The sequence below is a fragment of the Tachyglossus aculeatus genome, chromosome 16, assembly GCF_015852505.1.
Source record: "Tachyglossus aculeatus isolate mTacAcu1 chromosome 16, mTacAcu1.pri, whole genome shotgun sequence".
Lineage (NCBI taxonomy): Eukaryota > Metazoa > Chordata > Mammalia > Monotremata > Tachyglossidae > Tachyglossus > Tachyglossus aculeatus.
Genome location: NC_052081.1, coordinates 36,321,237 through 36,339,028, shown reverse-complemented (window position 1 = coordinate 36,339,028; position 17,792 = coordinate 36,321,237). Strand labels below are relative to the sequence as shown.

General features: G+C 48.0%; 1 protein-coding gene across 3 annotated transcripts in view; it reads left to right on the top strand.

Annotated features, from left to right (window-relative positions):
• The window catches only part of WBP1L (WW domain binding protein 1 like), a 71,229-nt gene extending 58,866 nt beyond the window's left edge, over positions 1 to 12,363 (top strand). For 2 of the 3 annotated variants that reach the window (XM_038757964.1, XM_038757965.1), the window contains exons 3-4: positions 9,240 to 9,401; positions 10,991 to 12,363. In XM_038757964.1, coding sequence (XP_038613892.1) covers positions 9,240 to 9,401; positions 10,991 to 11,745 — 917 coding nt within the window. In that variant the 3' untranslated portion in view covers positions 11,746 to 12,363. The remainder of the gene's footprint in view (positions 1 to 9,239; positions 9,402 to 10,990) is intronic. The other variant, XM_038757966.1, reaches the window with a different exon arrangement.
• Positions 12,364 to 17,792: the final 5,429 nt, after the last annotated feature.

The following is a 17,792-nucleotide window of genomic DNA, read 5'->3' as shown; positions in this document are numbered from 1 at the left end:
AATCCTGGGCTGGACGGGCCATGGGTCTGACCCGTTCTGTCATTGATACTGAAAATAAGCAGGTGCCAGAGGCCTTTTCATGTTCTCTTCGCTCCCCTTGTAGACCTATGCAGCCCCAAGTTTCAGCCCGGATATTTTAACTCATGCACATTAAGGGGGTGACCAAGATTTAAGACTGCTTCAGAATCCTGATCATACCAGCCATCTGGTTATGGCTTCTGGGTTCTTTTTGCTCTTTTAAATGATGTTTGTTAAGTGCTTTCTGTGTGTCAATATTCTAAGTGCTGGGATAGATACAAATCAAACACATAGGACACAGTCCCTGTCTAGGGAGAACAGATATTGAATCCCCATTGTACAGGTGGGGTAACTGAGGCACAGAGAGTGATAATAATTCTGGTACTTAGTACAGTGCTCTGCGCACAGTAAGCGCTCAATAAATACGATTGAATGAATGAATCCCCCCCGCCCTACCTCCTTCCCCTCCCCACAGCACCTGTATATATGTTTGTACCGATTGATTACTCTATTTTGCTCGTACATATTTACTATTCTATTTATTTTATTTTGTTAATATGTTTTGTTGTCCGTCTCCCCCTTCTAGACTGTGAGCCTGCTGTTGGGTAAGGACCGTTTCTAGATGTTGCCAACTTGTACTTCCCAAGCGCTTAGTACAGTGCTCTGCACATAGTAAGCGCTCAATTAATACGATTGAATGAATGAACGAATGTAGGGATTCTTATGAGTGAAATGAGGGGATCATCGTCAGAAATGGTGACCTTCCCACCCACATCCCCCGTGGTGCTGAGCAGTCTGCGCCGGGGAGTGGGGAGGCTAATGGGAAGGGAGATGCTTGCTCTGGTCCAGTGTGGTTCCTCCCCAGATCCTCTCTGATCCTCCTTGGGCAACACCAATCCCGTTGTCAGTGGCGCTTTTGGGGAGGGGTACGAGAGGGGACAAAAAGAATCCTTTCGTTGTAGCGGTGGGGAAAGGATGTGACTCTCTTTTGAAAACATTCAATAAGTTAAAGCTACAAAGAACCCAAAATAAAGCTTTCCATCAGAGTCTGTTTTTCCCACAACCCATACAGGATCTGCAATTTAGGTCTGTCTGAATTGTGAAACTGTTCCCAGCTTCCTGGTCATCAGACAACCCGGTAATTTCTTTTGTCCCCGCACCGTAAAAGTAGATCTTCTCAGTGTTTTAAGTTACTCCTTATTAGGGATGTTGTTCTTTTCCACCATCAGGAAGGAAAAAACTGAAACCCTTTTGCCTGAGTGGGAGGAAAATTGAGCGTTGGAAACGAGCCTCCGGTGCTGACATCAAGGGTTTATGCTCTCTGTTGTTTTGAACCCTGTTCCCACTAATCCCCTCTTGACTTTGACTGGAATTGAGACAGCTGTGAGGTTTTTTTGCCCCCCTTCCTCTTAAAAAAAAAAAAAATCTTCTCAGCCAGGAGCTCCTTGGCAGAGACTATAAGAAAGTGCATTACTGACCCTTTGCTGTGCCTGATTCAGTATCACATTTCAGGAGGCCATTCAGATTGACTCGAAACGGTCGGCTCAGAGCTCCCCTCGTTTCCCACCTGTCTACTGTCTCCTGATCTCTTTGACCTGGAATTCCCTCTTTCTTCCCTTCACCTCATCCCTCTATCCAGCTCTTTAGCTCACTCTGGCAAACTGTTCACTCTTCGCTTCAAACTCTGCTCAAAGTAAGAGGGGGCGGTTGTTTTAATACGCGTTTTGCCGTCCAGCCCTTGAGAAAGAAGTGGGCAAAGCATCTCCTGGGAGTTCAGCTTGGATAAAACGGGGCTGGTCATGGGAGGGCAGATACGGGCCTTGGCAGGACATGTCTGTTCTGCCCTCTTATCTGTCGGGGTATCTTCCTGAGACGTTCTCTCGGGTTTGAGCTGTGCGTGGGCACGCATCAGTGCGCGTGTCCTGCGGGATCTAAGTCTGTAGGTTGGGTCAGGTCAGCACCAAACCCAATTCAGCCACAGGAGGATCGGTCTTGGCAGTCCCTTCTCCTCCAACCCTTCACGTTAATCGTTCAGATTTTACCCAGCCTGAATTTAAAACGGTGGTACCCAGGGCAGCTGGGGGACCACACCAACTAATAGGAAAGATTTTGCCCTTTTGGCAGTCAGGTGGAATGTGCAGCACATCCTGGGGCTTAAGAAGCAACTGGCTCCCGAGGCAGACCCCCCAGCAGCTTTTAAAAGGAGCCGCAGCCCCTGTCAGAAGTCAACCGTTCTCTGCCGATCGTTCTTTTTAGAGATTGGATACGGCAGGCTGAGTTCCCCATTTTACCGACCGGGCTGAGGCCCGGTCAGGTCAGAACTAGATCCGCCCCCTCCAAATGCAGCCTCGGCAAGCTCTACTTGAGTGCCTAGAAATCGATCAGTAGACCACTTACTCTAGGAAGCTGGGCAGTTTTCCACCTACATTTTCTCTTCTGGTGGGTTCCAGCTTAAATATGGAGCCATGTGGAAGGCTCCTCCTCCTCTTGACCTGCTGCAGCTTACCGCCCCACTGTCCCACATTGAGAGAGTTAGATTAGCTGTCCGTGTCTGCTAATTCTGTTGTGCTCTCCCAAGTGCTTAGTAAAGTGCTCTGCACATAGCACTGGAAAAATATGATTGATTGATAGTCCCAAAGCCCTGCTGCTGGTCCTAACTTCTGCCTCCACTCTCCCTCCAAATGTGTCACTGAACTCAGCTTCTGCGATTTGGAGCTTAACCTAGTAAGAATTTGGGTCCTGGGTTGGTCAGATATCACCCCCAGCCTATGGTGACCAAATGCCAAACCAGCCTGTATGTGACCCCAAGCTAAACTAGAACTGGGATCAGACTGATTTTGAGGGGGATCTGACTACCCAATCCACCCACCCCAAGCCCCTCTGTTTGAAATGCCCTAAAAAGAGATTGAGGAGGAGAGAAGCAGTGAGGCATAGTGGATAGAGCCTTTCAGATTCAGATTTGAGAAGGACCTGGGTTCTGATAGCGGCTTCACCACTTGTCTGCCGTGTGACCTTGGGCAAGTCGTTTAACTTCTCTCTGCCTGAGTTATCTCATCTGTAAAATGGGAATTAAGACCATACGCCCTATGTGGGATAGCAACTGTGTCCAAATTATTACCTTGTATTTATCCCAGTGCTTAGAACAGTGCCCGGCATATAGTATGCACTTATAGATACTATTAAAAAAAGAGAGAGAAAGCCAAAAAATGCCTAAACTCAGTTTGACTGAACTAGGTTTGTCTTGTTGCCGGGCCATGTCTACGCAGGGTTCTAGCTAAAGATGCTTAGCCTTTGACTTGAAGCTTAGGGGATTCTTAGGAGCAATCTATCAATCAGTGGTATTTATTGAGTGCTTACTATGTGCAGAGTACTGTACTAGGCGCTTGGGAGAGTACGTTACAACAGAGTTAACGGACAAGTTCCCTGTTCACAACGAGTGTATAGTCGCGATGATGGCATTTATTAAGCGCTTACTATGTGCAAAGCATTGTTCTGTGCTCTGGGGAGGTTACAATAATAATAATGATGGCATTTATTAAGCGCTTACTTCGTGCAAAGCACTGTTCTAAGCGCTGGGGAGGCTACAAGGTAATCAGGTTGTCCCACATGGGGCTCACAGTCTTAATCCCCATTTTACAGATGAGGGAACTGAGGCCCAGAGAAGTGAAGTGACTTGCCCAAAGTCACACAGCTGACAAGGGGCGGAGCCGGGATTTGAACCCATGACCTCCGACTCCAAAGCCCGGACTCTTTCCACTGAGCCACGCTGCTTCTCCGTGGCTCCGTGACATCCCAGAGAACTTTTGGATTTTGGCTTTTGGATTTGGAGGGAGTTGGGATTGTTTGTTGGAAAATAGAATTTCCCTGAAGTATCATGAACCAGCTTAGGAGCCGATCCAGTTAATGCAGTCTGTCTTGTTTTTAAAATGCTTCTTTTTTGAGCCGAAATTCTTAGCAGAGACTTTATTGTGCCTAAGAAGCTTTGAATCCTGGGCTTGCAGCATAATTTACAAACATGAATAAATCCGTGTCCCTCTTGGAATTCTTCCATTCTTTACTGGCTAAAGCGGGAATTCCAATTTGCCGTCATAAATTGTCAACTTTGGTTTACTGGCAGACATGGCTATAGGGGAAACTATCAATCAATCAGTGGTATTGAGTGCTTACTTTATATACTGAACTAGAAGCTCACCCCAGGTTCACGCTGGGCCCCTGTTTCTTTGTGAAGTGTGTGTGTGTGTGTGTGTGTCCTTGTTCCCTCCTGCCTGGATCAGATAGCATGAACCCAAGGCCATCCCCCGGAATGCTTTGTGGGTGATCGGAGGGATGCTTTTCAGTGCATTTTGGCATAACATTTGGGAATTTCCTGCCAGAAGAACAGTGGCATTTTCCCAAGTTTATAGTGAACTCTGGGGCAAGTGACTCTGTTCCTACACTGGGGCCTTTTGCGAAAAAAAAACCCAAACCAAAAAAAACCCCATGTTTTCCACTTTGCTGAGGGGAAAAGGAGCTCCCCGCAATGAGGTCACCACTTCCAAAGCCGTCATTGAGGAATGTGCTCTTTGGGCTACCCACCCCTCAAAAGGTTTTTTGTTGTTGTTTTCGCTGTTTTAAAAATTTCTCCCCTTTCTTCTTTGTGTAATTTTGGTAGACGATGAGACATTGGAGAGGTTGCTGCACTTTTCTGAGTGCAGGGAGTTGGTGACGCAGGGTTTTGGCCTGGGCGGCTCAGTCCGTTCAGTCTTGTGCCTCCCGCCCTGCTTCCCGCAGTTGTCCAGTGAGCTTGCCCTTTCCATCCGGAATGCTCCTGCCCACCCACGAATGTTGGGTTTCGCATGTAGACCAACTCTTGAACCTGTGGTTGACTTTGCCTAATTCTCGTGTGAAAATTTGGGGTTAGCTTAATTTGGCCTTTCAAATACACCCTCACTTGGCAGCCTAAGACAAGCCCTAATTCATCCTGGGCAAGGAGAAAAGCTGCTGATTTTCTTTATTTTACTATAAAATAAAGTAAGTATAAGTAAAGTAAGTAGAAATACTATGTTTCTACTTCCTGAGGAGAGGGCACCCTTGAAGGCTAGAGACTTTTTTAAGAGGCTGAGTTAACCTGAGAGTGTGTTCCTTCTTTCGTCTTCACTTTCTTGTCTACCTAGTTTTTCTTTCTCTTCACCCTAAAAAGTCTTACAGATCTGATTGTAGAGTGAATTTTTCCTCTTCCCCGTTCATATTGCCCTCTCAGCTCCTCTGTGAAATCAAACAATATTTTGTTGAATAGTCTGGATTGTTTTGGGTTAGGTGATGTATGTAGGGAGAGAAAGGGTGTTTTGTTGTGGGTAAGCCTACTTTGCAAACACGGGCCTGGGTATTTCACAGCGAGCGCTCATCCACTGGGGAGATCGTTTCAGCTGCGGTCATTCTTTAGGGTAACTGAAATTTTCTTTTTGAATACCAAATGGGCGAAAAATTCCAGAGTAAAATTAGAGAGTGGGAACAGGCAAGTTGACTTTCCCAGCTTATTCAGTCTAAGAGGGTGGCCATCTGCTGACAAGTGAAATTCCTCTTAACAGCCCTCCTGTTCCAAATTCTGTTTACGGAGAATGAGAAACTTTTGTATAACACTGACATCTGCTGAGAGAAGTGAGGTCTTCTCTGAATTAGTTACCATAACTTAAGCTTTCCCACACACCGCACCATGAACCATGTCTGCTTTTGTGGTGTTTTTTAAAATCTCTATCATCCAGCCATTTGTATTTTTGACAAGGGCTGTGGAGCTGGAGGCACAAAGAAGAAGAAGATGGAGTTAATGACCCATCCCAAGCCCTGAATGGAAGAATCTCAATTTCATGACATCTCCGGAGAACGACTTGGGTAGAGAGAAAACAAATGAATTTGGGGGGGAAAGGATGTTCCAGTAGCCCAGGTTTTTGACGTGTTTTGAGTTGCAGAGTGGATCGTCAGGATTTGCACTTGCATCTGTGACCTTTGGACATTGGATATTCGCCCCAAACCCACAGCACTTATGTCATAGCTTTAAATGATATATTTTTAAGTATTTATTCATATTAATGTCTGTCTCCCCCTCTAGACTGTAAGCTCGTTATGGACAGGGAACGTGTCTGCTAATTCTGTTGTGGTGTATTCTCCCAAGTGCTTAGTAGTGCTCTGCACATAATAAGCGCTCAATAAATACCATTGATTGGGGTGATTTTGTTTAAAATCTTTCTGGGAGAGGTTGGGAGAGTATCACTGTAGTTATTGAGAGGGGCTATCTGATGGTTTTGATCATGAAACGTTCAACAGGATGCTAGATAAAGAGAATGTTTGATAAAAAATAATTGTGGTATTTGTTCAGCACCTATTATGTACTAAGCACTGGGGCAGATACAAGATAATTAGGTCCCACATAGGACTCACAGTATAAGTAGGAGGAAGAGCAGGTGTTGAAACTCCATTTTGTAGATGAGGGAGCTGGAGCATAGTGAAGTTAAGTGACTTGCCCAAGGTCACACAGCAGGTATGTGGTAGAGCTGGAATTTAGAAAGCTGGTCTTCTTGTCTCCCAGGCCCCAAAGCTATAAAGGTCCTTCAGATAATACAAAAAGATCCCGCAGCAGCTGAGTAGATAAGCTAGAAAACAAATATCTTTCAGGATCTTTTCTTTTTCCTTCATCCAGAACACCTCCCCGCCCTTAACTGAGTTTTTTGTTGTAAACAGGCCCTGACAGGTGCAATTTATTTATTTATTTATTTTTTTTTTGTAATTCCGGAACTATCAAGGAGGAAGGGTAATTGCCTGGTGATTTTTGAGGATGATATAATTGGCATACAGTTAAGGAAAACTTGAGGAAAAAGTTTTCTGACCGTAATATTATGCTGTAGTTTATCCAAAAGGGAGGTAAAATGAATGTACTACTAGTAGTATACGTCATCAGGAAATAGTTTCTAGGGAAGAGTCGCACATCTATCTTACTACTTTTGAGATTTGAGTTCTTCAGAAACATTTCTGAAATCAATCAATCAGTCGCATTTATTGAGCGCTTACGGTGTGCAGAGCACTGTACTAAGCACTTGAAAGAAAAGCTAGTGATTCTTTTTGACTTTTATAAAGGATTTTTTTTAAATTGAACCAGTCATATATTAGTTATTGGAGAATAAGCTTCCTTTAGTGGGAGGTGGTAGTGGGGAGGAGGGAAGTTGTCAAAGTGGTGGGCAGATTCCCCGCTTTGTTGAAGAAGCGTTCTAGGAATAATAGTGAGTGTGTTCTCCAGAGTCAGTGGGTAACCCAAGGCAAGATGTGGCTTCACCACCAGTGGTAGTAACACTACTGGTGACTGTACTAGTGGTTGGACAGCAGGACGGATGGATTGCACTTTGTAGGTGAAATAGAAAGCAGGAGGCATAGTGGATAGAGCCCAGGCCCAGGAGTCAGAAGGACCTGGGTTCTCACCCCAGCTCCATCATCATCATCAATCGTATTTATTGAGCGCTTACTATGTGCAGAGCACTGTATCTCCATCATTTGCCTCCTGTGAGAACCTGGACAAGCCACTTAGAGAAGCAGCGTGGCTCAGTGGAAAGAGCACCGGCTTTGGAGTCCGAGGTCATGGGTTCCAATCCCGACTCCGCCACCTGTCAGCTGGGTGACTTTGGGCAAGTCACTTCACTTCTCTGGGCCTCAGTTACCTCATCTGTACAATGGGGATGAAGATGGGCAAGTCAGTTCACTTCTCTGGGCCTCACTTACCTCGTCTGTACAATGGGGATGAAGACTGTGAGCCCCCCCATGGGACAACCTGGTCTCCTTGTAACCTCCCCAGCGCTTAGAGCAGTGCTTTGCCCCCATCTTACCTCCTTCCCTTCCCTACAGCACCTGTATATATGTATATATGTTTGTACATATTTATTACTCTATTTATTTTACTTGTACATATCTATTCTATTTTATTTTGTTAGAATGTTTGGTTTTGTTCTCTGTCTCCCCCTTTTAGACTGTGAGCCCACTGTTGGGTAGGGACTGTCTCTATATGTTGCCAGTTTGTACTTCCCAAGCGCTTAGTACAGTGCTCTGCACATAGTAAGTGCTCAATGAATATGATTGATGATGATGATGATAGTAAGCGCTTAATAAATGCCATCATTATTATTTGGAATCAGAGGTCATAGGTTCGAATCCCAGCTCGGCCACATGTCTGCTGTGTGACCTTGGGCAAGTCACTTAACTTCTCGGAGCCTCAGTTACCTCATCTGTAAAACGGGGATGACAACTGTGAGCCCCACGTGGGACAACCTGATCACCCTGTATCCCCCCCCAGCGCTTAGAACAACGCTTTGCACATAGTAAGCGCTTAACAAATGCCATCATCATCACTTAACTTCTCTGTGCCTCAGTTACCTCATCCGTAAAATGGGAATTAAACCTGCGAATCCCACGTGGGACAGAGAGTGTGCCAACCTGATTAGCTTGTATCTATCTCAATGCTTAGTACAGTGCCTGGCACAAATGTACTTCCCAAGCACTTAGTACAGTGCTCTGCACACATTAAGCGCTCAGTAAATACGATTGGATGAATGAATGACTAACAAATATTCATTCAATCATATTTATTGACTACTTTGTGCAGAGCACCGTACTAAGCACTTGGGATAGTACATTACAATAATAAATTATTGGCGGTAATGATCTGCCTTGCCTTGAATTTGGAATGAGTGACCACCTTCTGCCTGGAAGTTAATAGCTCGACCAACACATCTGCCCTCCTAAATGGACATATTTTCCCTCCTGCTGCTCCTTTCATCATCATCATCATCAATCGTATTTATTGAGCGCTTACTATGTGCAGAGCACTGTACTAAGCGCTTGGGAAGTACAAATCGGCAACATCTAGAGACAGTCCCTTTCAGTTCTGCATAGATGTGGGCAGTAGTTAGATGAGTCTTTTAGACTGTGAGCCCACTGTTGGGTAGGGACTGTCTCTATATGTTGCCAATTTGTACTTCCCAAGCGCTTAGTACAGTGCTCTGCACATAGTAAGCGCTCACTAAATACGATTGATGATGATGATGATGAGGTGGTTTGCTCCACTGGTTCTGGGTGAGGTGTTTCCACGACTTGAAATGGCTCCTAACCACCGCGATGCACCTTGTTTTGAAAGCTGCTGACATGGATCTCTCTCTCTGCCTCTCCCCCACCCCTCTGCCTGTCCGTCCCTCGCATGTTTCCAGGGTTCTGGCTGGTGTGGACTATTATAATAATACTGAGCTGCTGCTGCGTTTGCCATCACCGACGTGCCAAGCATCGCCTCCAGGCCCAGCAGCGGCAACATGAGATTAACCTGATCGCCTACCGGGAAGCCCATAACTACTCAACGCTGCCGTTTTATTTCAGTACGTACTTCCGAGAGGCTCTCTCTTACCGTCACCCCGGGCAAGACTATCCGTCCCATTCTCCGAGAGCCGTGCCCCGAGGATGCAGGGCCCGGGTTTGGGAATGGTGGGGATCACATGGGGTCTCCAGGGCAGCGAGGGAGGCGGGGCGGGGGGAACTAGAGAAGGTGACGCTCGCTGGCAAGAGTCGTGGCCTGGTATCTGGGAGGAAATGCTTTGGCCTGTGTTCTGCGGAATCACTGGGTCACTGAACAGACCTCTGCCCCGATTCCTGACCTGAGAACTCTAGTAACTCAGGGGGAGGTTGGCTAAGTGAATGAGTAGGTTGGAATGGAATCCCTCCCCTCCTTGAGGTGTCAAATTAGTCCCCACTCCTCCTCCCCAGAGGCTGGTAAAGATTCAAAGGGGTGTAATAGTTCTGGGATCTCAGCCTAAGAGAGCTGAGCCCCCTGGTCCCATTCCCACCCTGCCCGAGTCCAGGCTTCCAGTTAATCCTTTGGCCCAAGAAAAAAAAGAAAAAACAGTGTTTGGGCTGTTTTGACAAGATCTTGTTTTTCCCTGGCACCTTGGGGTCTTCGGTCTCCCAGCGTTATTTCCTCTTGCACTGCCAACAGCTTTGCTGCTGAGCAGGGGGCAACCAGGTGCTTTATATAGATTACAACTCAATTTGACTGTCCCCCAGGAAGGACGACCCCAAAGCATCCTAGGAGAATGGAGGTTGTCTGCTCTCTTTTCTCAAAATTCCAGGGGAAGGACACTTGGCTCTCCACTGGTAACGGGAATATGGGTCATCAGCGGTTTTTGAGTTCACGCTTCCCCCTCCAACTCACCAAAAAAAAAAATACCGTCTTGGGTTTAAAGTTAATCAGTCGTATTTACTGAGTGCATACTGTGTGCGAGGCACTGTAGTAAGCGCTTGGGAGAGTACAGCACAAGAAGATAACAGGCTAATCTGTTCTCAAGAGAATAGCTTAAGTAGCAGGCTCCTTCTTTTATCTGGGGGGAAACAGGGACCGAGACTAGGGAAGTGACCGGCCCCCAAAGCCTAGAATGAGTCAGAAATGTCGGGTTCGGGTTCTCCGGTTCCCTGTCCCGCCGCAGTCCGTATCCCGACTGTGCTGAAATGTCTGAGAAGATGGGTACAGACTCAGCGGGAACCCCGACTCTGTTGTTGACACGGGTCCTGGGGAATCTTCTGTAAAGCCAGGATGGGCTCTGGCCAAAGGAAAAGTGAATGGTGGTTCCCTGGGGGATTTAAGACCCGTCGTGGGTAGGGATTGTCTCTATCGCTGAATTGTACTTTCCAAGCGCTTAGTGCAGTCCTCTGCACGTAGTAAGCGCGCAATAAATACGATTGAATGAATGAAAGACCCGAAAAATCCAACCTGGATCCCGCTCGGTCATCTCCTCTGTCAATGGAGGTTTGTTCCGTGCCCTGTCACCCTCCGCCTGCCCCGCTCGATTTCAGTCCCGAGGGCGACGGCAGCCGTTTTGCCGGGGGGGGGACCCGTGTTAAAGCGCGTCTGTCGGGGTCTCTCCTGGATCAACTGTCCTTGCAGTAACTTCTCCTCCCTGCCTCCCTATTTTAGGGTTTTTGCCAAACTATTTACTACCTCCTTATGAGGAAGTGGTGAATCGACCTCCAACCCCTCCCCCACCATACAGTGCCTTACAGCAGCAGCAGCAGCAGCAGCAGCAACCGCCGCAGTGCATCCCAGTGGGCAACAGCCCGACGGGCCCCGATCCCTCCAGGAGCCTCCAGGCAGCCCAGAGCAGCCCCCCAGGCATGGCCAGCGGAAACGGCCCCCGGCCGCCGAGCGTCGCGGCCCCCGAGCCCCCCACGGCGCCCGTGGACCGAGCGGCCCCCAAAGCCCCGGGCCCAGAGCCGGGCAGCTCTGGGGCCGGGCTGGGGGAGCTGGGGGACCCCGGGCCCTTCCTGGAGAAGGACTCGGAGTGCGGGGAAGAACTGCTCCAAGATTACAGCTCCGAGCCCCTCGACCCCAGCGGCGCCTTCCCCGACAGCAAGGACAAGACTCCCGGCAGGCACCGCCGCTTCACGGGCGACTCCGGCATCGAGGTCTGCGTCTGCAGCCGGGGCCACCACGACGACCTCAAGGAGTTCGACGGCCTCATCGACGACGCCCTGGACGGCCCCCTGGACTTCTGCGACAGCTGCCACGTGCGTCCCCCCGGGGACGAGGAGGAGGGGCTGTTTCCCCCGGCGGAGGATCAGCCCCGCGAACATGGCCACCACCACTTACCCCGCCAGCCGGCGTGCATACTGTTGAACACAATCAACGAGCAGGACTCCCCCAACTCGCAGAGCAACAGCTCGCCCAGCTAGAGTAGGCTCTGGCCTGCGCGGGAAAACTTAGAGAACCAAAAGGAAAAACAAACAAACAAAGGAAAAAGAGGCACATTTGAAATAATTTCTTAAGAAAGTGGTGCAGTCTATTCTCTCTCTCCCACCCCGGTCTCTCTCTCTCTTTCTTTCCTTTTCCCTCTCCAGATCTAGTTTGGGTGGATTCCTTATCCTTCTTCCACCAAAGCACAGTATTGTGGAGAGAGTGGATACCAGTTTTATCTTTTTGTCAATCTCTCCTTTTCTCTCGCTTTCTTCTTCCCCCCTTTTCCCCCACCGGTCTCTCTCCTCTCCTCCTTTTCCCCCCCTTTAAATTGTGTCCCACCTGCCAGACTGCATCGGGGGGGTTCTCCAACTCCCAACCCTTCTCAGGATGGGACACTTTCTTCAGTTGTTCCTTGGTGATGGAATTGAGTCTGTTCTTTGGCTTTAGTTTTACAGAGGCCTGTGTTATTGCACAGTCAGTAAACCTGCAGCAAGTCTCATCGCTGGGCTAGTGAGGAAAGCCAGTTTGAGTCCCACCTGGCTGTCTGTGGTCCAAGTGCTGAGATCGGATTAACGCTCTTGGATGAGCGCTAGTCCCGTGGGAGGGGACAAAAGGGTGTGGTGTTTGGGGGGGGAGGTATTTGGGTTTATGTGAGTATGGTTGGGTGAATGAGGGGGGTCTTTGGGGTTTTTTTTTTTTTCTTGACTTGCCAAAACCCCCTGAGTGAGAGCTTGAGTTCAGCCCTGGGACACAGAAGTGAACCTTCCGGGGCTAGGGAAGGGAGAGGGAGGCCGTTTTCCAGGGGGAGTTGTGTGCCCTCAGACTAATCTCTACCTGGAGGATGAGAGGATATTGATTTTGTTTGTTTGTTCGTTTGTTTTGTTTTTTGTTCTCCAAACCAACCAATAACCCACCCAGTGGGCGGGCCGGGAGAGGGACGTAGTGTTTAAATTCAGCTCTGGCCCAGGGTCGTGCCTCCTTCCCTCAGCCCCGAGGCACCAGCGGCTCAGGCAGTGGGTAGCCGGGCCACAGGCGGAGGCCGCGGGTGGAGGCTTGGGCGTTGGGTGGGGCGGGGCGGCGAGGGCACACGGCGTTTTGGGGCCGGCCCTTGCTAACCCAGCGAACCCCCCCTTCTCCCCCAGGAAGTATCTGGCCAGCGTGCCTTCACGTTTCACTGTCCTATGACAAAAAAAGGGCTCTGGCCCCTGGGAAAGAACAATCCAGCAGTGTTGTGGGAAGCCCATGTCCTGGGCAGTATTTTTCCCTTTAGTCCAGAACAAGATCCAGTTTTTACTTTGACCACTTGGCTGAAACAACTGAATTGTCTGTTTCCTTTTGTTCTGCTTTTTTGTTGTTGTTTTTTTTTATGGTGGCAACCAGCTACTGTAGAATGTGTGTGTTGGTGAGTATGGGTGTGCGTGCGTGGGTATGTATGCACAAGTGCATGCGTGTGTGTATCCTGTAGTGGTGATATGAAGCCTGCTGTAAGACTGCAAGAAGATAACTGTTACTGTAGCTTTGTTTCAAACAAACAGTAGAGCTTTGTTAGTAATAACCTGACTAGGGGAGAGAAACAAACAGCCGAGACTAACATTCCCCGGGTATCCCTGAGGGAGTGGGCAGGACCCAGTTTATATGAAGGGGTTGGCCATTTTCCCCCCCTCTTGAACCGTGATCGTGGTAGATCGTTTTAAGGTAATGGGAAGTCAGACCAGTGTGGGCGAGCAGGTTGGATTCGATAATGGATTTGATCACCAAACCCAAATTGGTTTTAAGCAAGGTGGAAACACAGAATGGCGAGACTGTTTGGCGGGGGGATAACCTGTGTGTCTGTCTTATTTTGTGAGCCAAGAGGATTCAAAACCCTGTGTTTCCTGTGAATCAGATTTGAAGCAGACATTCTGTTCATGTTAAACCAAAATGTTTGGAGCTAAATGTGGATCTCAAGGTAATTTATTTTGAAAGCATTTTACCTGTTTACTGAACAAATGTGTACAGTCTGACTGTGTATTTTGTATGTCCAACGGAACCTTCTTATACAGAAGTCCATTATTTTTTCCAGAGAAACTTTGCTGTAAGTAGAGGTTTTACTCTACCCATCATTGCAATTTGCACTTTGCTGCATTGAAACTGAGGTCTATGTTCTGTTCATGAATATGGAATCACGCTCTAAACATGTGTGCATGAGCATTGTTTTCCTTGCTCTCTCTACCTCCCTTCCCACCCTCTCTCCGTGCTCTCTCTCTCTGTCCACCCCCCAATCTCGCCCCGGGTATCGCGAATAACCGCAGATCCAGTGGCTTTTCAGCGACAAGCCAGACGTTCGGCTGCTCCTCCCTCAGGGATCTGCCCCTTTCTTGGTTTTCCGAGTGGGTTTGGATTTTCTTGCTCCAGTTGGCCGGGGAAGAGGGGCATCTCTGGGTGCTCGGAACTGGGTGGAAGAATTATCGAGAATTTTTTCTCTCTTCTTCGCAAACAACTCACTGAAACATCTGCCAAGAGGGCTGGTTTTACCGAGGTGAGTCCCATTTCAGCATCCCCGATTGTCAGGGTGGATCGTGGTCTCCTTGTTTAGGTCTCCCCAGACTAGAAAGGGGACTGTTCAGGGCCCAGATGGGCTGGTTTCTTTGGCCTGGGGACTCCAATCTGACAGGGGTTATACTTGACTGGGATAAAAAAGAAAATTCAGGTAGTGGAATCTAAATCCAGAGGTTGAATTCTCCTCTTTTCCCTCTCCTGCCACCCCATGCCCCCAAAGGAAGATAATGATGGGGATGGAGGTGGGCCGGGCCCTCTAGGCCCACCAAATCATTCTCTTTGGTTTTCTGGTGAATTAGGTCAATGGGCGTAAATTTGGTTTGGGGTTTGGTGCTACAGTTGGAAGATGAGCAAATGCTGACACATTCCTGTGTGTCTGCATGTGGAACAAGTGTATGCCGCACATAAACATCTGTAGGTTGTTGTGAATACATGTATTTTAAACAGTAAGATGCAACCGGGGAGTCAGTTTTGGGCAGTCTTCCTAACACATTTCCCCGCGCTGTAGAGCACGCTGAAGACGGGGTGGCTGAAATCACTCAGGGAAGCCCAAATAAAACCAGTGGAAAAAACCCACTCTTCCTTTCTGTTGAAACCCTTTATAGACTTTTGACTTCACCAGCTCTTGAACGCAGCCACTTCAAGCCGACACGTGGCCATTTACCTTTTTCTTCACCTCATAAAGCACCTTGCATGTAGCCACTGGCCCTTTCCAAAGTTGGCCGGATGACAACAGGCCAGTTTTGTGATCCTCCTAAACCCTCAGTCTGGGAGGGAAGGGTCACTTGAGCCAGGAATGGGCTTATTCCTTGTATTTTCAAGTACACTGAAGCACATTAAAATGAGACAGTGTGGGATTTCTCTTCCTTTCTCCCTTCCCCTCCCCTCCTTCCTCCCGTCACCAAAATACAACGGCCCCCGCAATGGGGGAAAAAACCCCACCCTCTTCCAAACTTAACCATGATTTTAAAAGAGAGGCAGTGTTGCCTAGTGGATAGAGCACAGACCCCGGAGCCAGAAGGACCTGGGTTCTTCCAGTTTCTGGGTGATCTTGGGCAAGTCACTTCTCTGTGCCGCAGTTACTTCATCTGGAAAATGGGGATTAAGATTGTGAGTCACGGACTGTGCCCAACCTGATGGGCTTGTGCCTATCTCAGCGCTTAGGACAGTGCCTGGTGCATAGTAAGTGCTTAACAAATACCATAACAGAACGAGCAAACAAAAAACCCCGTAGATTAAGATCTTGAATTGTTAGATGGTTGATCTGAAGCAGGATCCCGCTAAATCCAATCAGGGAGGTGGAAGTGGGAATTTGGTTCTGATACTCCCCGGCCCAAATTTACTGAAAGTTAGGATAAGCGACTGAACATCTGGGCGGCCGCTATTCTCGGAGTCCATTTCATCTCCATTCCCCCTTTTAGACTGTGAGCCCACTGTTGGGTAGGGACTGTCTCTATATGTTGCCAATTTGTACTTCCCAAGCGCTTAGTACAGTGCTCTGCACATAGTAAGCGCTCAATAAATACGATTGATGATGATCTCCACCGAAGATGGGCGTGTTAGTGCAATGCATCGATGCCAACGCCATGGCACCTGTTGGGTGGCCCCCAGAGTTTCCAGCTTTGGAGTCAAGTGGTTGTTTTCACACCCAGCTTTAGGAATGGGGGCTTTTGTCCTCTTGCATCCCTGTGGGGCTGGAAAAAACAAACAGTCCCCAAACAAGTCTTTGTTGCCGGCCTACTTGCCGCTCCCAAATCCCATCCTACTTGCTCGGCCCCCAAGAATCCACTGCCCCTTCTCACCCCCTCCTCTAAGGCACTGTGTGTAGCTGCACATGGACCATCTGGTACTTACTTCCAGAAGATTTTAGAAGCAGCGTGGCTCAGTGGAAAGAGCCCGCGCTTTGGAGTCAGAGGTCATGGGTTCAAATCCCGACTCTGCCAATTGTCAGCCGTGTGACATTGGACAAGTCACTTAACTTCTCTGTGCTTCAGTTGCCTCATCTGTAAAATGGGGATTAAGACTGTGGGCCGCCCCCACCCCGTGAGACAACCTGATCACCATGTAACCACCCCAGCGCCTAGAACAGTGCTTTGCACATAGTAAGTGCTTAATAAATGCCATCATCATCATTTCTGGGTTCTATTAAGATTCTAGCATGAGAGGGGTTTAAACAAGTGCCAAGTATGCACTTGATCACCTTGTAAGCTCCCCAGCGCTTAGAACAGTGCTTTGCACATAGTAAGTGCTTAATAAACGCCATCATCATCATTTCTGGGTTCTATTAAGATTCTAGCATGAGCGGGGTTTAAACAAGTGCCAAGTATGCACTTGATCACCTTGTAAGCTCCCCAGCGCTTAGAACAGTGCTTTGCACATAGTAAGTGCTTAATAAACGCCATCATCATCATTTCTGGGTTCTATTAAGATTCTAGCATGAGAGGGGTTTAAACAAGTGCGAAGTATGCACTTGATCACCTTGTAAGCTCCCCAGCGCTTAGAACAGTGCTTTGCACATAGTAAGTGCTTAATAAACGCCATCATCATCATTTCTGGGTTCTATTAAGATTCTAGCATGAGAGGGGTTTAAACAAGTGCCAAGTATGCACTTGATCACCTTGTAAGCTCCCCAGCGCTTAGAACAGTGCTTTGCGCATAGTAAGCGCTTAACAAATGCCATCATTATTATTATTATTATTATTTCTGGGTTCTATTAAGATTCTTGCATGAGAGGGGTTTAAACAAGTGCCAAGTATGCACTTGATCACCTTGTAACCTCCCCAGCGCTTAGAACAGTGCTTTGCACATAGTAAGCACTTAATAAATGCCATCATTATTATTATTATTATAAGTATGCCAGCAGAAAGACATTTTGGGCCCTCAACACGCTTCCCGTGATGTGATCATTCTGGAGGCAAAGCGCTCGAATCACTCTAAGAAGCCCAAATAAGACAAAGGGACGAAAGGCACCGTGTTTATATTGGTACCACTTCACCAACGCTGTCCACGATTAGGGCTTGAACTGGGGCTCCGCCGGCATCCGGGAAGGATGGGAGGAGGGGTTCGAACTCACAACGGCGCTACAAAAAAGAATCCCTTAGATTAAGCTCTTGAATTGTTTGATGGTTGATCTGAAGCGGGATCCAGCTGAATCCAATCAGGGAGATGGAGGTGGGGGACTTGGTTCTGAAACTCCCCAGCCCAGCCATAAGGCTCCATGCTGTCTCTTGCCTCCGCACCATCTTATAATAATAATAATAATACTAATAATAATAATAATAGCATTTATTAAGTGCTTACTATGTGCAAAGCCCTGTTCTAAGCGCTGGGGGATACAAGGTCATGAGGTTGTCCCACATGGGGCTCACAGTCTTCATCCCCATTTTACAGATGGGGGAACTGAGGCCCAGAGAAGTGAAGTGAGTTGCCCAAAGTCACACAGCTGACAAGTGGTGGAGCTGAGATTTGAACCCATGACCTCTGACTCCAAAGCCCGGGCTCTTTC